This window comes from Scomber scombrus, chromosome 13 (genome assembly GCF_963691925.1).
Source record: "Scomber scombrus chromosome 13, fScoSco1.1, whole genome shotgun sequence".
Classification (NCBI taxonomy): Eukaryota; Metazoa; Chordata; class Actinopteri; order Scombriformes; family Scombridae; genus Scomber; species Scomber scombrus.
Genome location: NC_084982.1, coordinates 2,475,222 through 2,498,557, shown reverse-complemented (window position 1 = coordinate 2,498,557; position 23,336 = coordinate 2,475,222). Strand labels below are relative to the sequence as shown.

Genomic DNA, 23,336 nt, shown 5'->3' with positions numbered 1-23,336 from the left:
TTTATTTTTGTAGCTTCTGCCCCATGTGGTTGTATTATGAGATTGTTCCTGACTTCCTGTTAACCTTTTCTCGATTCATTTACTCCAACCACACTAATTATAATATTTTTTATAGTGTTCATGTAGTGATCTTGTACTCTTCAAATTAAAAGCACTAAAGTTTAAAGATCTGGTTGTATCATATTTATTTATCTATTGTATGTGTGTCTGTTTGATTGATTATCACAGGGTTGTTCCAAATGAGGGAAGGTTATCATGATCTATGAGGAATATCCATGTTCAAAAAGCACTTAGTGAGGACATAAGCAAAACTTCATTGTATCACTACAAGGGGAGTTCATCTGTGGATATAATATGATTTGGTACAGTGTGTCTTTTTGACTTTTGTTTTTTTGTTTGCTGTTATTATCGTTTCTTTATTCTCTGTAGAGTCTAAAAAAAATGGAGTAGGACTAGAAAAGTGGATTATATTTAATCCACATTTATTTTCCTGTATATAATCAGATTTTTATGAAAAACTACTGGTCACACATATTGGGACACTGGGTTGCGTCACGTCATTGACCCATGTACACTTGCTTTAAACCAATTTTGAGGTAAGTTAAGAGTTTATGAGACTGAAAGCCGACGCAATTAACAGACATGCTGATGATCAAAGTGAAGCCATGCAATAACTTGCTCGCAGGTACATTAACCTTCTGACAAACAGCTGTGAAAAAGAAGAAAGAAAAAGCTTAGATTGAACAATAAAAAGTCAGCACAGAGGAGTCAAGTGGGAGAAATGCTGTCGGTGTTTCATTAACTCTGCATCAGGCTCCGTTAATGGGCCCCTAACACCCAGAAAATACTGCTGTGGGATTTCATATTCAAATACTGCACTAGCCATTAAAAAAAAAAAAGCTTAACTACTGATCTATACGTCACCATTAGTTCACTGAAATGTCAGTTATTAGCAAGAATTAGGGTGAAACATAGTTGTAGATTCAAGGCCTTCACTCCAGCATCGTATTTTCCTTTTTTTTTTAAATCACAGTTTATCATTCATTTAAACTGCTGTCGCTGCTAATACGCTGTCCAGTGTTATGCAAGGGTGGGTGTGAGAGTGCAGTCTGGCATTTTACTGAAGAATTTTTAATTTTGGTAGGTGTGACATTTACAGCCTCAAGACTGAAATCCAGCCCCATAAAGAGCTGCTGCCCCCTTTTTTTCTCCTTCTTTTTTTTTTTTTTTTTTTACGGCCCTGTAAATACAGAGTTAATTTGTTTTTTGTCCACCGTGAGATTAAAACATTGAACAGTGAGCACGAGGTGTTTTAAAGAGTTCATTTCATTATTCCACAGTGCCCCACGGTCAGGAAATAAACACACTTGTGGAAAATGAAGTGTCTGATGTGGGTGTGAAACTTTTTTTTTATTTTTTAAAAAGGTCACAGGATTAGAGGGCTAGACACTCCGTAACGTATGCTGTTCACATTTGGGGGCGAAAAGTAAAAGAGTTGAAAACTGAGAAGCAACATTTTTTTTTTTTTTTTTTACCACATCTACTAGGTCTTGAGCCTATAAATTCAGTCTATGTTACAAGAGCTGTAAAGTCAAGCCACATCTCCCTGATTTCAGTGGTGGCTGGCTGCAGCGAGGCCAGCGGGGGAACAGGGGAGCTTTTTTGCTCTGTGGGACAGTGCGGTCGCAACCTGGTGGTCTGGAGAGCTCAGGTGGTCCCTGACAGGTTCCAAAACCCCCTGCTAAGTCCTGACAATCTGAACTTTTCTTGGCTCCAGGCCTGAATCGCTCCCTTTAGGCCTGTAGGACACAAGCCACCTTAAATCGTACCTGTCCTCCATGCATTGTGATCATGGAGGGAGTATTAATACTGCTGGAATCCTGACATGTATCTACGTGAGGCTTAACTTTACATGGATGCGTTTAACATAAAAGCTGCAGAGGGAGCTGTGGTTTTTTTTTTTAAAAGCTTTGCTATAAAACCTGACTTACTGTGAGAAAAACTCAGACACAGTTTGTGAAATGAAGCGTGTTATTGAATATGTTACATCCTATCAGGATCACATAACATTCCAAAAAATAGAGTGTAAAAAACAGACTCTTGGGATACAGCTGGGAGGAGATGGGGATTGCATGTTTTTATGCACAAACAGTCAAAAAATGTCCATTTTTGATTCAAGCGATAGTTAGAAGGGCTCGCTCCCTCTTCCTCCTCTTCTTCTTCTTCTCCTTCAGCTGCCCCGTGGCGTCGGCGAAGAACATCACGTCCTCTTTGCTCTCGATTTCCCGCTGGAGGAACTGGAGGGCTGCGCTGTTGAAGCCCATCAAGTCCTAGAAGAAGAAAAAGTAAAAGTGTGTGATGAAGACGAGGCTCTGATCCAGTCAAGTAGAAGAATGTTTTGGTTTTTTTCTCCTGGATGTTACTCACTCTAATCTCTTCCACTTTTGACAGAGTATTGGTCCGTAGCTCGTCTATGACTGACAGCATCATCTGGTTACTGGAGATCTGGCCAAAATGGATCCTAGAAAGAAAGAGACAACGATGTCAGCTGGGTCTAATCCTTTATACAGCAGATGTTTCCATGGCAACTTGTGCAGGTTTATAAAAATATTTGCTCTACAAAAAAAGCAGTGGACAAGATTTATTTATCAATATTTCTGTTCTTAAGCACTAAATGACAAAATCCCTGCGCTATGAAGATAAATGTTGTAGCGCTGTTGAAGCAGCTGCATCTTTAGTCCACCTTTTTCTTTTTATGGAAGTAAAAAAAGTCTTATTATTTAAAGGAATAAAATGTCTAGGTTTTCAAAATAAGATACTTGTATTTTCCAGTCTCATATATTCACTGTTGACTGTGTATGAAATGTTGTAACTAGAAATGAATCAGCTGAAGCTCTGTGGTTTTTAACGCTAAAGCTTTTTAATCATTCTCTGCAACAGTTACTAACACTGACATCACTTACATGTCTGTCACATAACATCAAAACATACATCTTAATGTGAAAAACTCCTTAAAACACTCCCAGATCAACTTCTTTTTTTCCCCCATTTTTAAAAGTTTTCTGCTGTTGATTTTATGTTTGACATCTACCATCATATCTTTCCATACATTTCTTTTCTCTACTTTCTATTAAAACACAAACTCTCTTTTTCTGTTACACTCCCAGGTTGAGCACTTACTTGAGCAGGAAGAAAAGGCAGCGGCAGACCAGCTCCACCTCCAGGCCCTGCTGGATGTAGCTGTTAAACATCGTCAGCAGCTGGGGGACGTAAGGGAACGGCAGCACCAACAGAGACACCTCCAGCTCGCTGATCATCGCAACACACACACACACAGGAAAAAAAAAAACCCAATGAGTGTATTTATATACGAAAATGCACTGCAAATGAAGTCAGAGAGAAGAAGTGGTGCACCTTACCTGGATCTGACCTTCTTTATGACGTCTAAAACATAGCGAGACGGCTGCAAGAAGAACAGAAAAGAGTCACCTCCAGCTGAAAACAATCTAATACATTCAGGTTTTGATGTATTCTACATCGCTGTATCACTTACTGAAACATTTCCGAAGGCCACGAGAATAGGGTTAGGTTTTGGTGGAGGTAGCTGCAAAAACAACAACAGCTGTTTGTCACATTTATTTCATAAAACATCCTTTAATCATAAAAAAAATACACCAGAAGGAAAGTTTTAGATCTCACATCCATAAACAAAAGAAATCCACCCAAAGCTAAACCTTTAATTATTCATCTCTTTTGGGAGTACGAGTTGCAACATCACAGCTGATGTTCTCTTTTTGTTTCTCATTGGTCGATGTGTGGTGTTCTATCAGTGCAAGTTGCAGCTGCTGGACGAGTCCTCTCACTCAGCATCTGCTCAACATTATCGAGACAAGATGTTTTGCCTCTAGGATGAGGAGCAGCGGTGTCACGCAGAGGTTGTCAAAAGTAGGGTAAAGTGGATAATGTGTGTGTACCTCTTTGCCTTCTCTCCTGCAAGCGTATTTATGCTCTTCCATCTTCCTTTCTTCTGCTTTGTAGAGCTCCAGAGCCTCCATGATTCGCTCTGCCTGTAGAGAGATCACACAAAAGCAAAGACATCAGCGAAGGACACAGAGATTCGTACGGTAATCTATGAAGACTGGAGGAGGTTGTGGTTCAGGACAGTAAAGAATGACACTAGAATGAGCCAATCAGAGACTAGCAGCAGTCGACTACAGCATCTTTTCTGACTTTAAAGATGTGAAGTGAACTCACAGCTTTGACTGTTTCAACTGTCTTCTTTGCAGCGGGTGCTGCTTCTCCTTGAGTCTCTCCAGGCACCTGTAGAAACAACCAACAGCAATTAAAATCAAGTAAATGTCTCACTCTCATACAACAGAACTACAGCTTTTCCTCTAATCTTATCATTTTCTTTCTTTTCTTTAATGGTTTTACCAGGTGAGAATGATACCAAGTCAAACTGTTAATAAGCAGACATGAAAAAGCCTGTGACAGCTGTTTATTTTGTTAATGAATGTTGACATCTGAGTATAAGATAGTAATGCTTGTTTCAAGTCTGGTTTTGACTCATCTGCACCACCAAAATCAGTGTGAAGCTTAATTATTGAAAATACAGGTAATAACTTTATTAATCATAACTTTATTTATATAGCACCTTGCATACATAAAATGCAGCTGGGTCAACCTAACAAAGTGTTTTACATTTGAAGCAATAAAACATGAGCACAGCAAGTTCAAATCACCAGCATAGGTTAAAGAAAAGTAAGAGATAAAAATGAAATAGATTTAAAAGAGAAGTTTAAAACACGAGATTAACTAAAAAGCTTAGTGGTAAAGGTATGTTTTAAGTTCAGGTAGCCAGTGCATGTCAGTTAAAATGGCAGTGATGTGCTCTCTCCTTTAGCTTGTGGTTGAAAGTCTTGCTGCAGAGGTTCTGTATGAGTTATCATTTCTGTATAGACGGTTGGGAGACTGGTAAAAAGTGTGCTGCAGTAATCTAACCTGGTGTTGTAATGTGTTTTTTTAATCATGAAAATGCTGAAAGTTAGAAACTGAGTGCTCACCACAGGCATATCTCCTTTGGCCAAGCTCTCCTCAAACTCTGCTTCTCGCTCCTGTGAAAGCAAAAAAACAAACAACAGAGTGATTTAGAGACCTGGAGGAGCTGTCGTTGAGTCTATTTATCTCATTAATTTTATCAAATCGGTTCTTCACCATTTCTCGTTCCTCCTCCAGGATGATTGGCTCCCTGGTCCTCTCCCACAGGCGCAGGGACTTGTCGTGGGATGCTGACACGATGTGGTCCCCGTTGGGGCTGATGGCCAGACACCAAACCTCACGGTGGTGGCCCTTTAAAAGCAGAGAAGACTCTTTTTTATTTAGATGTTTCTGCTGGTGCCGCCTTCGGACCAAAAAGCTACATTTTTTAACCCCCGCTAGAGAGTTTTTTTATCCATCTGTTTCTTCCTGGTGTACATTGAGCATCACATCCTAACTTTTTAATCCTCAATCAAACACAAAACCACCCGATTAACACCACTCTGCTACTAATTCAACCTAACAATCACCTGGAAATCATTTTCACCCCGACCGCACGTACAGACCGCTGCTTTGCCCGCGTGCGTTTAAAATGTACCCAATCTAATAAATTAGATTGGATCTCTTTACGACAAAATCTGCTTTACAGCTGACGAGTGAGGTGCAGACGTTTGTTTTTTTTTTTTTACATTACAGCGTTTGAGATGTGGAGCAACACTCAAGGCCACGGACTACCAACATGAAGGATAAGCCGAAAATCACCTCGAGCGTCTGGATAAGCTCAAACTTGTCTGCGTCCCACTGTTTGATCTTCCTGTCCTTCCCTGCGGTGAAGAACAGGTGAGTCTTGGGGACAAACTGGAGGAACATGACGCTGCGGAGAACAAAACAAATAGAGAGGGAAGAGTTCAATTAAAGGATAAAACATATTAAAATTTAAAAAACAGGCAATTTAAAAAAAACGAAATTCAGAGAGGCTGAAAATGAAGCAAGAAAAAAACCCCAGCGAGGACAGAAGGTGAGAGGATCCATGAGAACACAGATGAGCGGTGAGATGAAAGAGCAGCTGGTGTGAGATCACAGGGCATGTCCGAGTTAACCGGACACGGATCAGAGTCCCTGACCACAACGGATGAAGTCAGAGCTGGAAGCCCGACAGCGTGGAAAAAATGATTTCATCATCGTATAGATGATCGGGAAAAAAATTGTTCCAAACACCCCCGTGGCTGTTATTGGGTCGGAGTGTGCGTTGTTGGGCGTTACCTGTCGTCGTGAGCAAACATGGAACGGTGACAGTCGCCGAAGTCCAAACCCCAGATCTTCAAGTTTCTGTCAGCGGAGCCGGTGGCGATAATTGTGTTATCCTGGATTTTTTAAAATGAAAACAAAGGGTCAGAGTCAAAGAGGCAGGAGATGATTTACATTACTCTCTATTTATAACGGGGTTCAATTCAAAGGTGATCAACAAGGTTTAGAGCCATGAGTACATACAAGAGATTTTTTCAAAATCCTGCTTGATTGTTTTACAGTTCAACTTTTTGATAAAACATTGTGAAACTTTCCCTCAACAATTAAAATGCTTTCTGCTGCTCTGACTTGTGACTTCAATACAAGTTGAATGCAAATCATTATTTTATGCCTATCTAGCTTCATGCTTTCTTGCTGTTTCTTCTGTGACTCTACTCACTCTATAAAGATTCATTGGAAAGGTCTCTCTTTGTTGCTGTCATCCAATACAGTCCATTCAAACTTCAAACAATATTTATCAGTAATTCCCAGCAGTGTAGTTCCTGGTCGTGTAATTACGTCAATGAAGTGTCAGAAAATTGATGAATGTATTCACCGATTGCCAATTCATTTCTTGGTTTTGCTCAAATTGACACTTGCTCTTTATAATATTCTGCAGCTTTCTAAACAGTGTTTGCTAAAGGTCTGATTGCGCTGAATGAAACTCTACAAAAAAAAGCATTAAACAACTTCCTGTTGCACAATCCACTGCTGCACCCATTTCACTTGCAGTTTAGAGATGTTGAACATCGTTTAACAGCCTGAATCCACATCCAGAAAAGCATTAGAACTAATGTTACTGTCTGTGGCCGTCCAGATAAAACATTCCACACCTTATGAAGTGGAATTTAAGACATTTTAATATCTTCTGAGACATTTTTAGAGAATTGAATTCAGTGCTTTTAAAGACTTCTCAAGACCTGCAGATGCTCAACTGCTAACAGTGATCATATGCAAAATAAAGTACATTAACACCTTTACTACTAATGTCTAATAGCAGCTGACAGCTTTACTCACATGTGAGATATCCAGACAGAGTACAGGCAGCTTGTGTCCATACAGAGACAAGAAGAACTGAAAGAGCAAGACGCAGAAATGTTTCATACATTATAAACAGAATCTATGACATTATAATAACATGCTGTATACAGTGTGTGTGTGTGTGTGTGTGTGTGTGTGAGTGTTTTTACCTTCAGTGTGTCTGTATAGAAGACTTTAACAGTGCAGTCTAACAGAGAGACGGCCAGCAGTCTGTGGTCAGGAGAAAACTTCACACACAGGACGTCTTCCTCCAACTGTAGAGTGCGTGTGTGTTTCACTGTCAGCCTCCTGTATCACACAAACACACACTGTTATCTAACACCATATCACGTACAGTGTTATACCTGGGACACTAGGAATTCTGCATTCTGATTGGCTGGCAGCTGTGAATAAACAGGAAATGAAATATGGAAAGAAAATCTTAAATAAAGCTTTAATGTAGACATGTGGTGTTAAATCTAGTATTTGTTTGTAAGACATGATGAAGTCAGTTATGTGTATGTGTCCCAACTAATTATGTTTATAATGAATGTAGGAAAGACTCTTTTTACCATGAAATGAAAACAATTTAATAAAGATTTTTGTTCTCTGTTGTAACTGAGTCTGTCTTCTTTTAAACTGAACCATATGAGATCATGTTTAATTAACCACACAGACTTACTTCTGGCTAGTCCCCTGGTCCTTGATCAGCTCAAACTCCCAGAACTTCACGGTCTTGTCTGCGCTTCCTGTCACGATCCCCCTCTACACACCCACACGCACACGCACACGCACACAACAAATGGAAAAAAGCCCAGGGAAGCCAGTGGATACAGTTAAAAGATGTTTTTATTCTAATCTGAATAATGCAAAGGTAGAACATGTTAAGGACGAGGGCTGTGTGCGGTCAGGTGTACCTGGTCTGGGGCCAAGCAGATGGACCACACTGCTCCGTTGTGGGCATCTACGGTCTCCAGGAGGCTTCCTGACGCCAACTCAAAAATCTGAAGTTTACCGCTCTGACAAGGAAACAGGATTCAGTGAACACACAAGAAATGAATCCACAAAAATGTCTCTTAGAAGCTTAAAAAACATAGCAACACTGCCCTTTAATTCCACAACAACAGGCTTCCAAATAGCAGCAAATTCGTAGAAAATATGGATCAATAAACCAGCTATAGAATATCTCTATATATGTCAAACCCTCAAAAATCCAACCATAATCTGTTATTTCTGAGTGAGTAATCCTGCGTGTGAATACCTTAGTTCCCAGAATGATCTGTCTGTCTCCGGGCACAAAGAGGGAGCAGAGGGCGTACTCACACGCCATGGTGCGAATCACCTGCAGAGTCGACCTGTAGAGACAGGGTGGGTCATCGTGTTAAGACGGCCAATCAATGACAGCGAAAAGTCTGCGACGAAAACCCAATTAATAACCAGTAGGAAGCTGTTTTTTTTTTTCACCTGTTCCACACTTTGACCGTGTCTCCGGAGGCGGAGAGGACGGCCAGGTTGTCTGAGCTGAAGGCCAGCGTGCGGACGTCGGTGCGGTGGCCTCCGAGCGTGAGGCGCGCCGTCTTATTGGCCGCGGGGGTCTTGTCTGAAGTCTTGAGGCTGTAGGTCTCGACGGTGTTGTTCTGCAGCAGCAGCGCCACCTTCAGCTCGCCGCCCGCGCACGACAGACACTCCACCCATCTGAGAGGACAGAGAATGTATGTGTGTGTGTGTGTGTGTGTGTGTGTGTGTGTGTGTGTGAGAGGAGTTTGGGAATAAGTACATCATTTCTGCAGAGGATGATACAACTCAGTCTTAGGTGCAATATTCAGTCTATTGAGTGAAATACTATATTTTTTATTATTTTTATCTTTATTTAAGGTTTCTGTCACTCTCTATTTCCCCATTGTATGATTGTTTATAGTTTGTATTGATATTCAGCACTTCATTCAGATGTAACGCTTGTTATCTCATTGTATATTCTTGTAGTTTCATTTAAAAGCTTTTAAAACGTCACCAACCTGATCTTGGCGGAGGCCTTGATGTTAACCAGTTTGATGATCTCATCCTTCAGCATCCTCTCCACAACTGGCTCTGCTGTCTCCTCACCTGCATCATCCTGAGCTCTGCAGCAGGAGGCACACAACACGCTCAACAACTAGGAAACTACTACATACAGTGTACACTATGACTATGATTACTAGGTGTTTTAGTTGATTAAGGATTCAAATAGACAGATGGGAAGCAGAAGTATTCAAAGTAATGTGCACTGTAATTAAGTAGTTTGACTTGTAGCAGTAGTAATAGTAATAGTAATACAAGACATGAAACTTAACAGGAAGAAAGATCTTTTTCTTACTTGGCCGCCTTCTTTTTAGCTTTCTTCAGCTTCTTCGTCATCCTCTTCTGCACTTCGTCCTCTGACAGCACGGTGAAGAGCTCCAGGACTGAGTCGTTGCCCTGACGATGGGGGGAGACAAATGTTTTCGAGTTTGACGTAAAGCATTCATCGCCTGTATATTAAATATCAATAATGCCTTTTGAAGTGTCGAACTGTTCTGATAAATGACTTGGCTGTCGATTTTATGTTTTTTTTTTTCTTATTATCAACAAATTTCATGAGCGGAGACAAACTGACGATGAACTCGTCCTACTTTTAAGTATTGTGTATGTATCCAAAAGTCTTGATTTATTTCATTCTTGTGTCATAGAGCTCTGTTGTTGCTCAAAAGACATTAAAAACACATTAATGAGCCACGTAACTGGCTGCAAGGGGTCACACGCTCCTTCATCCTGCATCCAAAGAGTACCTCTCTTTATGAACATGTCACAGTGTCATAGTGACTCACTGACATGTTTTTAATCTTTTTTTTTTGGACAGAGGAATATGATTAATCAGACCTTAGTTTGGCTCTGCATTTGAGATTTGTTAACGGTAAGAAAAATAAACAAAATCAGCGGACTTTTCCTTTAAGGGTCACATTTGAACACATTACAGTGACTCCAGCTGACAGCCAGCTGAACACCGACAAGCATGTTGACTGAGTCTGTGCCTGCATGAGAGGAAAATAACTTGTCAGTTCGATGTTTTTCTAATCCAAACAACGGATTGGCCAAGCTCATCAAACGGTCCCGTCTCGGTCTCATGTGGTCGGAAAACACAAACAAATAATGAGACAGACATTTTGCAGATGGGTCTGTGAAGCGTTTCTTTGCTCTGCTGCTGTCAGTCTGTGGTCTGCTGGAAGTTTGTGAGTTTTACACTTCTTGATGGAACGCTGACGTCGTTCGTATATTGTGTGTTTGTGCGTTTTTTCGTGAGCGGTCTGAGGGTATTCGGAGATGTTTCGGCACTCACGTGGCAGGCGATGACTCGGGCCTTGCCGTCTGTTGTTATCGACACCACTCGGTCTCGGGCCTCTCTGAGGATGGAGCCCGCTTTCTTACAACTCAAGATCCGCTGAGAGACGAAGAAAAAGAGAGAGAGAGGAACAAGTGTGAAGCCAAGAAGAGGAAAAAAAGAAGATTTGGCACTGTTCTCCTGCTCCTGTTATTTACATGAACCATAAGAAATGACATTTCTCAAACCTCTTCAGGACTCTCATCCAGCTCTTCCTTGTTGTCTTCATCATCATCATCATCATCATCATCATCCAGCAGTGATTTCCCCTTCTTCACCTTGGGCTCACCTTCAGCTTTTTCCTGAGCAGGACCGGACAGAGTTCAATAATAACATACTATACTGCACAAAGCCTGCTGCCTGTGATGTAGTACAGGGTCCTTGTTGCAGGGTTCATAATCAGGGTTTCAATCAATAATCAATTCACTTGATGGTGGGATTTTTTAGCTTTTAAACCTCACACTTATCTGTTTTATCAAGATTTTTTTAATTTTAGTTTTGCTTGTTTTTTTGTGATAAGCATTCACTGTATTCAATGTAGTTAATGATGCAATGCAACAACTAGTGTCAAATACAGCAGCTAATAAATGATACAAATATTCTAATACAGAAGAATCAACAAGCACATAAACTATTTCTTTCTTTGGGATTCAATTCTGACAAAGTTTCCATAGATGGCAGCGATTCTTTTTTTATTCCTAATAAATTTGAAACACAATAAACCAAATATCAATCGGTTATAAAGAGAACTGAGATCTTCCTCACCTCCTGCAGGTAGCTGATGTCCCAGGCTCGAAGTTCACTGTCTGCTGAGCCTGTTAGCAGCCTGTTCCCCTGGTTCAACAGCGCCATGCCCCACACCTAACACGCACACACACACACAGAGAGAGAGAGAGAGAGAGAGCTGTAATGTAACTGTCCAGTACATGATTTATTTCACTTTTTGTTACAATAAACCAAAACCAATGAAGATGTGTAGAAATGTGTGAGTGTTGTTAGCATTTCCTCTTAAATTTCAAGATGTACATTCTTGCTGACGACACTGTGTCTCAGTCAGAGTGAACTACTCATCAACCCACATCCATTCCATCCTGTCTCCTCTGCCTAATGTCAACAGTATATATAATGTAATCAAATTACCTTTTTTTGAGACAGAACTGAAACTATATAAACTCCGTTTTAGAGAGTTTGAAAATCTTGAGAACTCCTCTGACGACACTGCTTGTGTTTACAATGTGTTCAGTCACATGAAGTCCGATCGCCTCCGTTTTTTTAGGCTCGTTCAAGACAGGCTTTTCTGAGCCACCTTTAAGAAATATCCCTCTGAGCCTTCCTCACAGAAAGCACCCCCCCTCCCGTTTATGTGAATGACTATAAAGTAAGGAGACACTCACCTCACTGCGGTGGCCCACCATAGTCTTGAAGCAATGCTGTGTGTCCAGGTCCCACCACTTCACAAAGCTGTCCTTGGAGCTGCACAGAGGGACAGACTGTGTTAGTAACGCTGCACGTCTTGAATTGAACAGTATTAAACTTAAATGTAACACCTGAAAGCTCAAATTGAATCCACATGCAAGTTCACCACCTCACACCTACCACATACATGCATGGTGCATACAAAGCAGATATTTGAGTGACGACATCTGAGAAAAGTCATAATCCCAAATTAGTATCGAATTCAAATGGAAGCCTCAGCAGCTGGTGTAGAAGTCACCACTGTAACTCTGCTGATAAGAGCCCTAAAGCGCTCGCTTCCATCTGTGAGTACGGAGCTCTGCGCAATATGGCATGAGCTCTTTAATACGGAATGAACAGCTGCTGTGAAAGTGACACAAAAAGCACGACTTTTTATCTGTTTGAATCCATGAAAAATGATATTTGACATTCGATTGCGTGCCGTCAATTTTGTTTTCTGAACTTCTGCCAGTGAAGAAGCTGCAATATCAACATCTGGCAGCAGGTTAGAATTGATTTGCCTTTTTTTTTTTTGGCTTGAGAATAAGATTTCCTCTTCTCCTACATACGGAGCACACGTGTGCGAAAAGTGTGTGAAGAGGTCTCTTAAAACTATAATAACGACGAGTGGAAATCATTTACAGTACAGGATTTTTAGAGTGAGAAATCTCCAGTGTGACATTAGAACTGTGATATATCGTCTCAGAAATAATTGCGATAAACGATATTATTGTCATTTGAAGATCATTTTATACCACTGATATAATGATAATATAATAGTATAATAATGATTGGAGAGTGGGTGCTACACTTGTGTAAAAACACAGACTACCATTATGGTTGAGGACATAGTTATTTACCTTTAATTCTTCTACAGTCTCCACTCAGGACGTACACAGTGAGGAATGGAGGACACTACTTGTTTAGTCAATGTGACATGAATAGCCTCTTAGCTGCTAATGTGAGTTCTGGCAATACTGAAAAAATGAGTCCATATATAGACATGATGATGTTCATAATTATGTTATTGTATGATAAATCGATAACGTAATTATTGTGGCAGGCTTATGTGACACATCTGACTTTTCTTTGTTTTCACTGATTCTAAGTGAAAATTACAGTAATGATGCTTCTTGTTACCTGGTCACCAGGAGGTTCTTGCCTTTGAGGAACAAGGCCTGTGTGACGATGTCTTTATGACCTTTCAGCCTGTACAGACCGCACTCATTGATGATGTCCCACACGATCACATCTGTGTCCTGTAGGGGGAGGTAAAGGTAAATATCATGATAAATATATGCTATAAATATAAGCTGCGTATGTGTAACTGCATTCTCATCTTGATCTCAAAGGTTATCCACACATTATTACAGAGTCCAAACCCTCCTGATTTACCTTGGAGCCGGTGACGAGTCGTGCTCCCAGCGCGTCGTAGTGTATGACGGTGACGGCGGACTTGTGGCCGTTGAAGGAGACGTTGCTCTCGCCGTTCAGCAGGCTGAAAATCCGCACGGCGCCGTCCTCGTAGCCCACGGCGATGTTGACGCCATCGGGTGAGGGGCAGAGAAAGGTCACCTCGTGTTTCTGTCCCTGCAGGATCAGGACCTACGCAAAGAGAAGGAGGAAGACTGAGGTTTATATCCCGACACACGCTACTCATCTTTCATTTCACCGCCGTCACAATCACATCTTCTGCTCACCTTCTCTGCCTTGCGGGTATCCCAGATGAAGACTTGTTCGCACGCGGCCACGGCAACGTAGCGCCCCCTCTCCCCACCGCGGAGGGTCACGTAAGAGATGTTAGCTTTCTGACTGCCGATGACACCGAACACGGCGCTGGCCACGTAGCGCAGGTACTGCTTGGTCAAACCCATGACCGGCGGCCTCAAGGTGACTCTGATCCCTGATACATGAGAACATTGAAGAGACCGGTTAGGATGATCGGGGGTCACTGTCGGCTTTCACCAAACTACCGTTACAACGTTGGAGGAACAGTAGAACGTATGCTGTAGCAAAAGGATTTCCCTTTGACACATGGACCAAACCTAACCAGATCAAAAGTGTACAGATTTATCCACATAATTTGGTAATTATAGAATATATGTTATGGCTTTTGAATAGACTTGATAATTGGTACAGTCTCCAAATTGATAAAACTATCAAATTACATTACGACTAAAATGTTTCAAAATATGAAATATGTTTTCCAATGCAAAATCAAGGCTATTGGACCACTTTTCAGAGCTCTGAAATTGAGTCTGTATCTCTATGTAAATATCCAGGAATCATAATAGATGATTCTCTCAATTTTACATCTCCAATTTAACTCTTGGTGAAAAAACTTAAGTTGAAACTGAGTTTAAAAATAAGTCTTTTTAAGTCATTTCAGGGCCTACAGGAGACTTGTTGCTGCCACCTTTATGTCTGTAATGTGCTATACCAAAGTTATATACATGCACACATTATTGCAATAGTGTTTACCATGGAGCACTGAGGTTTATTACAAATCTCAAAGCCCTTACTCCACACTGCTCTAGATGTAACCACTGACAAAGTCTTATTATGAGGCTATGCTTGGTCTGCTTCCATCTTACCTGCACATATACATCCTTCAAAATGGTATGGGAAGTTACTGTCTTCACTCCCAGGATTTATTCCTACTATCTGTCCCTAAAGCCTGTACTGAAGTGGGAAAAACAGCCTTTAAGTATGCTTCTCCCTCTGATTGGAATCTAAATCAGCTGAATCCTGGGGACCTGCTCTGGCTAAATGATTTAAAGTCACTCTACATGACTTGGAGGCTGACACATCTGGTTACAGATGTTTTGACTGACTCATACTGCCCCAAATATTGATAATTGTCAACGAATACTAACGTATATTTATTAATATGTTATGATTACGGTATTTAATCTTTATTTTCATTGTAAATTCTTGTGTTTTTTTACTTTTCCTGGTTAAATAAATAAAACATATAAAGGTGAGTTAATAGTGACTGATTGTCTCATGGTATCTTAATACTCTACTGCGTGTCTTGGGTAAACCATATTGACTTTATAGTTTTATCGTCTGTGGTCTCACAATAATATTCGTAGAGGTATATTACATTAATGTAATCGTTGTTTATGTCTTATATGCTTATAACATGCGATTAAATACAATATAATCCAACCACAAACTTCTTTTCGGCATAATTTAGCTAGTTACAGCAAGCTAGTCAACGTTTGTCAGAGAAGCGATTGTTTTAATACACTGACTTACCTTAGCGGTGGGCGGTTCATGTCGTCTCGCCGTACACAACTCAGCACGCTACTAACCCCGCCCGCCCAGCTACCACTTTACAACAAATCAAGTATACGCGTTTTTCCTGAACCCACGTGGTGACGTTTCTGAGCAAATGTAGCTCATAAAATCATTTGTGTCGTATAAATATGCGTCTGTAGGTGTTTAATAAAGTGTTGGCTTTTCTGTCTTAGTTGCAGCTCGTTTTATATTCAGTTAGTTTGTCTCTTACCTCTGAAATGCGGCTCTCGGCTGGTTGTGTCGTCTTGTGTTGTGTAGAGCTGGAAGTAGTTCAGGCCAAACACATCGAGCACACATCTATACCACAGTAAAAGAAAGGATAGATTATTGTTGTCACCGTGCACTGCTATTGTGAATGTACGAATATAACACAAAAGTATCGTTACAACTATATTCAGCTGCAGTTTATGGACACAAGTGTATGAAACTGAGAGCTTTGTCCTGATTGCAGCAGCTCATCCGCTGTCATTCTATTGCTTTTGTCTGCGAGCCAGAAGAAGCACAAACACACTCAGAGATTTTATTGTAAACTTGTACAAATAGTCCAAAATACTCCTCATATTTGGCTACAGATAACCCACCATATTATATATATTATTTATTTTAATGCTGGTTAGAGGTGTCAGTTCAACGTCAGTGATTCTGCGCTTAAGAGCAATGCAGTGACTTTTCACAGGTCCCTAAACAGACACAGCGGAAGTGTTTTTCACTTACTACTATTAGTCAGCTGATTAGGAGCAAAAGAGATTCGTCAAGTGCGACAGAAATAGCAAGGACAACACCGGAAATGTATTACAAATAAAAATGTGTGTGATTCTGAGATGAGTACAGGACATCACAAACATCACATTGCAAAAAACACATTAACCTTCATCCTACCGACATACTTAATATACAAGGATTACCAACTGGGGTCCCCTATAAACTACTGTAAGAAACAACTATTCAAACTAAATGTTAACTTTTTAGTTAAACATTATTAGTTATGTAATGTAATGTGTAAGCAAAAAACAAACAAACAAAAAAACAACAAAACAAACAGATCATTATTATCATTTTAGGACAGTTACAGTTAATTTGCATATCGTGTAAAACTCAATTATATATACTTTTCTTTAATACAAAATGCAGCTTTTATCACATGCACGTTTTTCCCCACAAACCCTTCAAAATGAATGAGTGCCCCTTCCCCATGCATATCTACATACTCTATTTGTGTAGGAAACATAGTAAGAACCATTAATAAGGCGAAGGGAAGAAATAATGTGCTTGTATGTCTAAAACAGCATCATTACATTATGTTATTTTTGGCCAATGAAGATAAACAAGCTTCTCTGTACAATATTTAACGTTATTAATTTGGGGCTGAAAGTGAAATTTTATTTTGAAATTTAAAACAGGATGTTGCTGTGAACACTGCGGATAACATGACGTTGCACCAATAAGCAGTTAGCATGGTGGCTAAATGTGTCAACCTGCTGTAATTTGCATTTTTAAACTTCATTTTTGAGCAGTTCTCTTGTTAGCTTTCTCGCTAATATGAAAACTCCGAGGAAGGATAATAATTCTTGAGTGTATAAATTGTCGTGTCAACATTTATTTTCTTCTTTTTTTGCCGTGGACATCACCTCTGCCTGCGGGAAATACAACTGGCTAACGTTAACAGTTAGGTGGGTAAACTGGTGGTTTCATGGCTGTCCAGGAATACATTAAACAACGTATACATGTATTTGTCCTATTGGGCAGTCTGCTGAGTAGGTAAAGGCAAACAGAGGAGTTAACTTATAAAGGGGAACTTCAGTTTTGACGATAGCACGACTGTCTTATAAGACCATATATGCTTTCTCCAAATCATCCCATGTTTCAGTTAACTCCAATTAAATAATATGCCGTGTTTCCTATAATGTAGCAGTGACATAATGGCGAGATCATGCTGTCATTTATAACTAAAGCAAAACTCACAGGCATAATGCTGACCTCAGCTAAAAAGAGACTGAACTAACCATTAACTCCATCGTTTATTACTGTAATATGACATTTGTTCCCTTTAAACATGTGACCATATCAGTATTTTAAAGTAAAGGTGATGAAAATGTTTGTTGTGTCCGACCAACAGTCCAACACTCAGATATTATGCTCAATTTACTCTGATAAAAAGCAGAGACAGAGAGAGATTCTTCACATTTGAGCATCTTTGATAAGTAAACATTTAAGTAAACATGATGATTGACATAAACGATGAATCATTTATCCGAACGAGGGCTGGATTATCATATCAGTATGAGGCTAGAGATCATCTTAGATTTGGGATTTTTTTTGGAACTTTCCAGATTGTTATGTTATTTTATTTTACCCACTCAGTCATTATATCCACATAAATATGTTTATTTATCAAAAATCTCATTGTGTAAATATTTTGTGAAATATGTAATTTTTTTATAATGAAATTATAAGAGAGAAAAGCAGAAAATCTTCAAGTATGAGAAGCTGGAATCAACAAGCGTTTGAGATTTATTGCTTAATAAGTGACCCATAATTGCAGCTTAATAAGATTTTGTCCATTGACAGATTGATCAATCAACTAATCACGTCAGCATTACTAGAAGAACCAGATGCCTGATGACTTTCATTCACACGCTCTGCTGAGTTGCACAGAGTTCCTTTCTGTTTCCTTCAAATGTGACTAACTTTGAGCCTCCAGCACATCCCTGAGCAGAGAGACTGCTGTCACGAATGTATTTAATAACGCACGCACACATAAAGTCAACTTCTCCAGTTCAGTCTAGTTTTTGTGGCTGCGGTGAGACTGATGGTAGCCTGGTAAATGGTAAGATGGATAATACATATTTTCAGGTTCAGGCTCAGGTGACTTTAATAGAAATGTTTTTGCTTGAATAGAACAGAGCCACTGTTAATGTCATGAGGAGGTGACGCCTGTGCTTCTCCTACTAGTCAAAGTGTCTCCTGTGTACATAAGTGGCAGATATCAGGTTTGGATGAGAGGAAGGACTTATTTTTAGAGCCGCTGTCATGTACCAACCTATAAAAATCCAAGAGTCAGCAGAAAATAGATGAGAATGCAGCTTTCTTATGTATTCTTACATTTTAGAAGCTGCAACCGTTTTGCTTAAAATGACAAAAAAAACTAGTCCCACTTTCCCCATTCGCTGTCATGCTGAGTTCAGGTTGATAGCAGATGTGCTCCACGCTGACTCATCTAATCGTTCTTTCTCTCGTTTTGGTGCTTACAGCGCAGCAGCTTGAAGATCGGCCGTGAGCCTTGCGGTGCCAAACAAAAGGGGGATGGATCCTCTGGGTGCTCGCTCCCAGTTTGTGGACACCCAGACTCTCCCCACATGGCAGCAGCAGCTTGGCGATGACGGCAAAGAGACTCTGCAGGACCAGAACAACGGCCTGCTTAACCAGCAGGCCTTCCCCTCACCCTTCCCCTTCAGACCAGACATCAACCGCAAAATCATCCTCTTGTGAGTCACTCGTATATATGTCTTCACACTCACTGCTGTTGTGTAAAAAAAAAAAAAAAAAAAAACTCCTTTCTTTAAGCTGTTACATTTTCAGGAGATCAGAATGTCAGTTAAGTAGTAGCATTTAATTCTCCTGTTGAGGATCATGTCATCATTTCAGTGAAGATAAGAAAACGTTACTGGTTTCACAGAAATGTTCCTAAAAATATCGAATCATCATTGTGTAATGAATTGCATGATAAAGTTCTTCCCTCAACACAGCTATGAAAAAAATAACACAAAGGGGACCCACACATAAATACATTGACCCATAGCTTCACTAGTGGTCAAAAACCTCACAGGGTACCTTTTAAACAGAACTATTATTCATTCAAAATCCAAATGTTTCGCACAATTCTTCTTTTTTGCCGAAAGTTTTGTGTGTTAAACACTTTTGGTCACAGTCATTAGGTCTGTCACAATAATGACGTTATACACTTATTGTACAATAACGGAATTATCAACATCATCATGTCTTTATATGGACTATCATTTTTTTGACCTCAATTTTGCCACACTTCACATTAGCAGCTAAGAGGCTATTCATGTCACATTGACTAAACAAGTAGTGTCCTCCATTCCTCACTGTGTACGTCCTGAGTGGAGACTGTATGAGAGTCTGTGTTTTTACACAAGTGTAGCACCCACTCTCTAACCCCCCGCTACTATATTATCATTATATCAGTGTTATAAAATGATCTTCAAATGACGATGATATTGTTTATCGCATTTATTTATGAGGCAATAAATCTTCCAACAAAAGCAGTTATAGTGACAGTTCTAGTCTACAGTAGGAGGATTTTCTTCTCCTGTTGAGGATCATGTCTTGGTTTAAATAAGATAATGTTGCTAAAGTTCTTCCCTCCACACAGCTATGAAAAAACGAACAAAAAAGTGACCCACCCCTAAAACCATTGACCCATAGCTTCACTAGTGGTCAAAAACTTAACAGAGTGCCTTCTTTGACTCATTTTAGGTGTGTGTAGATAGTGAATAGTGATCACTCCTTATTATTTAGCTTACTTTCTTTTTATTTTCTATTGTTTTATTTGAGTCCACATGTAATGAAAAGAATGTAAAAATATGAATGGTATGCTAAATTTAAAATGTATGCAAATGCATGCATAATTCATTCATATTTTCTATTTTTCTATATTTTTCTCAGTTTATTATTTATTATATAGTTTTGTTGTATTTGTGTCTGCATGTTTATCCTTGGCTCCTTTTTTTTATCCTCCTCATCAAACTTCAGGGAAAAAAGCGTCAACTGACCGCAGTCGTGTGTTTCCACTCTCTCCTCTCATCACAGTTAAAGCATGCAGCTCACACTCTTAAGCAGAACACACACTACTCTTTTTCACACAGCCTAATCACTGGAAAATTAGATTGGATTACATTTCTTTTGGGTGTGAAGTGGCCAATCACCATGAACAGTGAGCATTGTTTTCATCTGGCTGTAGTTCATTTAAGAAAAAAATCTCCTTTTCACATCTGCTGACCTTTTTATTTAAAAATCACTAATTCAATTTTACAAATTAGTCAAGCTTGATTTTCTTTCTTGAGCTAAGCACGCCTCTGATGAAGCCATAAATCCTCTTCTTTTTTTTAAATATCGAGTAAAGAAATGAGATGTTCCACTCACTGAAGAGCCCGGCTCTTCAAGAAGAAAGTAACAGTGAGTCAGAAGCAGCTGGACTTGTTTTTTTAAAGCAGTATTTACATAATTAGCTTCACGTTGGTGTCATAGCTCATTAAAATATACACATATTTCCATTTTATACCATGAGGAAAATATTTGCATCTTATTTAGACTTTAGACCTTCTGCCTAAAATATGTAGCAGGGCTTTTTTAAAATCTTGGCTTTTGAATTAAGGATTTATTAGTGACTAAATCCAGCACATTCAAGGAAATGGATTCTGTTTTCAGCGGGACTGAATTTATTTGCTTTCACTCAAATATGATGTTTGATCTGACTGCTGTACCACATGGTTTTTGTGTTTTGTGTTCTTTGCCCATTGTTATTATTGTTATTATTTTATCCTCTGTGGTCTCAGATCAGATGTTTGTTTTAAATGAACGGCAGACGTGATGCAGGAAACACGTTTGTTTGTGGTCAGTTTTGCCCTGACTGGAAATATTCCACTTATTACTTCAATCAGCTGATAAACTGAGTTAGTTGAAATGTTATGGCTATAACCAGGGTCTGACTGATGCTGGATTTTTGGGGCAGATGCTGATACTGACATTAGGGAGTAAAACAATACAGACATTGCAGTAATTTAATATGCATGTATTAAACTTGAATTAGGAAAAATGATTTACTATACATATATACCTATTTATCTTTGAAAAATATCAGCACATATCAGACAGCATAAACACTGATACTGGTATATCTGCGATGGGCCAATATTGGCCGATAATATCAGTTGACCAAAATATCGGTTGGGATCAAGCTACAACTAATGAATTAGTTGTTTGGCCTATAAAATGGTGAAACATGGTGATAACTGTTTCCTACAGCCCAAAGAGACATGCAACGGTCTTTTTTTGGACCCTCAAAGATATTCAGTTCAGTTTTCTTCTTAAAAAATGACTTCAAATGATGAATCAATTATCAAAAACGGTGGAGCAGTAGTTCAAACTTATAAGCTATAGGCAGCCGTTTGGAGCGTGCAGTGTGAACGCTGCCGCCTGCATGTCTCCATGTGCTCATTGAGACCAGACCAGAATCCAGATCACCTCCATAAATCCTCTTTGTGGAGGAACACATGACCCTCTAGAGTCCGGCTTGGCCGAAGCTTCTATGTATAAGAGTCTTGTTGTTGTTGTAGCAGCGCTCCCCTGCTCAATCATCAGCAGCGTTCACATTCCTTATACACATGATCACAGCCCCATGAAGAACGGACCCTTGAACATGTTTGTACCTGTTTATCATGTGACCCTTTAACATGAAGCAGTGTCTACTGGCCCCATGCGCTGATCAATTCATAGTTCCACCATCCACCTTTCTAGTAGTAGTAGAAACAAAGGCATACATTCAGAAAAAATCTATCATTTTTGGTAACAGAACTTGATTAGAGTCTCTTAGTCATTATGTAGGCCCTAAGGTTTCCTAACCCGCAGCTTGGAAACCATTTACCTAGAAGATGATGTAAAGTGTAGGACACTAGAATTTTAAAGGTGACCAGTGCAGGCATATAATACTAGGTGCTGTCTTTAAGTGAAGCCAATTCTTCTTAATCTTAAATCCTAAAGTATTATTAGTTATTGCTTTTGCTTTCCTTCTTCTGATGCAATCACATGAATAGATTTAATTCAAATGTCAGAAACACAAAAAAAAAAAGGTCACCTCCAATCTATACTGATGCCTGATATGAACACAATACTTAACTGTCTTCTCGTTTGTTTGTTTTTTATTTTTTGAAGGCATTTAATTTTAACTTTCACACCCTGCATGTAGCTTATTTAACAGTTGAGTGAGTCAGATTTCTTAAAAAAAACAAAAAACATGATTCATACATGTGTTGTTTTCTCTGTGGAAAAGGGCAGACTAAAGAAATGGATGATAGTTAGAAACTATGTGTGAAGACTTGTTCCCATGATAAATGACATTAGAGAACATGAGCAGGAAAAGTGAAATATTCTGGTTGATGAACGGTATCCTACGGTGTATTAAGTGCCAGGACAATTTATATACAGTACTTAATGCCTTTGTGCTTCACAAAGTGTGTTATTGACTAAAGGAGCTTTTATACAGATGAAGATCAGACTCAGTAAAACAGGATCTGAGCAGCAGTGACTGCCTCTGTTATTTTCTCGCTCTCTGGTTCACAACTCATCTTTTATTAACCTAAGAAGCGTGATGTTTTAAAAAAAAAAAAAATCCCTTTTCTCTCAGTCCTGGAGGCTGAACTTGTCTTGTGACCAAATGCTTTCAACACATGCTCGACTTAGTTGCTCATTGTTCTTTCCAAACAAACCCTGCAGGGACTCCGAGTGCAGAAATGACCTAACTGAAGCAATTAAAAAAACATTTTACTTAAGTATGTATCTTCAGGGTTGTGTGGATAAATGCGTGCACACTTATGGGTACGTGTGTGTCATCACCCAAAACACATCAAATAAGCATTGTTTGGTGTTTGGAGGTATGATAAATGTTGAATGGCTCCTGTGATGAAATTTGGAGATTTGAATATTTGAATTACAACAAATAGAGATGCATGCTAGATAAATATGAACAAACATCTGACATCTGAAAGTATATTTAACAGGCAATATGCCATCTGAAATGTAATCATACTACTGTAGTGAG

The 23,336-nt window shown here is 39.4% G+C and overlaps 2 protein-coding genes across 2 annotated transcripts in view; one reads left to right on the top strand and one right to left on the bottom strand.

Annotated features, from left to right (window-relative positions):
• Window positions 1–2,013: 2,013 nt before the first annotated feature.
• wdr3 (WD repeat domain 3) lies at window positions 2,014–15,737 on the bottom strand. Its single transcript, XM_062431367.1, has 27 exons — window positions 15,708–15,737; window positions 13,894–14,096; window positions 13,589–13,798; window positions 13,334–13,452; window positions 12,133–12,211; window positions 11,504–11,599; window positions 10,927–11,040; window positions 10,697–10,798; window positions 9,698–9,798; window positions 9,360–9,464; window positions 8,809–9,039; window positions 8,606–8,699; window positions 8,262–8,363; window positions 8,027–8,109; window positions 7,515–7,653; window positions 7,342–7,398; window positions 6,301–6,401; window positions 5,800–5,911; window positions 5,215–5,349; window positions 5,064–5,114; window positions 4,255–4,320; window positions 3,975–4,067; window positions 3,554–3,604; window positions 3,420–3,463; window positions 3,181–3,309; window positions 2,428–2,521; window positions 2,014–2,330 (listed from the first exon to the last, which is right to left on the bottom strand). The coding sequence occupies exons 2-27, from the start codon at window positions 14,065–14,067 to the stop codon at window positions 2,175–2,177; spliced, it is 2,838 nt and encodes a 945-aa protein (XP_062287351.1). The 5' UTR covers window positions 14,068–14,096; window positions 15,708–15,737; the 3' UTR covers window positions 2,014–2,174.
• A 1,225-nt stretch (window positions 15,738–16,962) lies between these two features.
• The window catches only part of gdap2 (ganglioside induced differentiation associated protein 2), a 33,187-nt gene continuing 26,813 nt past the window's right edge, over window positions 16,963–23,336 (top strand). Inside the window, exons 1-2 of the mRNA XM_062431369.1 lie at window positions 16,963–17,166; window positions 18,748–18,981. Coding sequence (XP_062287353.1) covers window positions 18,800–18,981 — 182 coding nt within the window. The 5' untranslated portion in view covers window positions 16,963–17,166; window positions 18,748–18,799. The remainder of the gene's footprint in view (window positions 17,167–18,747; window positions 18,982–23,336) is intronic.

Coding starts and splice junctions, on each gene's coding strand:
- wdr3 (XM_062431367.1), bottom strand. CDS start 14,067: ATGGGTTTGACCAAGCAGTACCTGCGCTACGTGGCCAGCGCCGTGTTC. Junction 7,399..7,514: donor TCTATACAGACACACTGAAG/GTAAAAACACTC, acceptor TTGCTCTTTCAG/TTCTTCTTGTCTCTGTATGG. Junction 3,605..3,974: donor GCAGGAGAGAAGGCAAAGAG/GTACACACACAT, acceptor TTGTTTTTGCAG/CTACCTCCACCAAAACCTAA.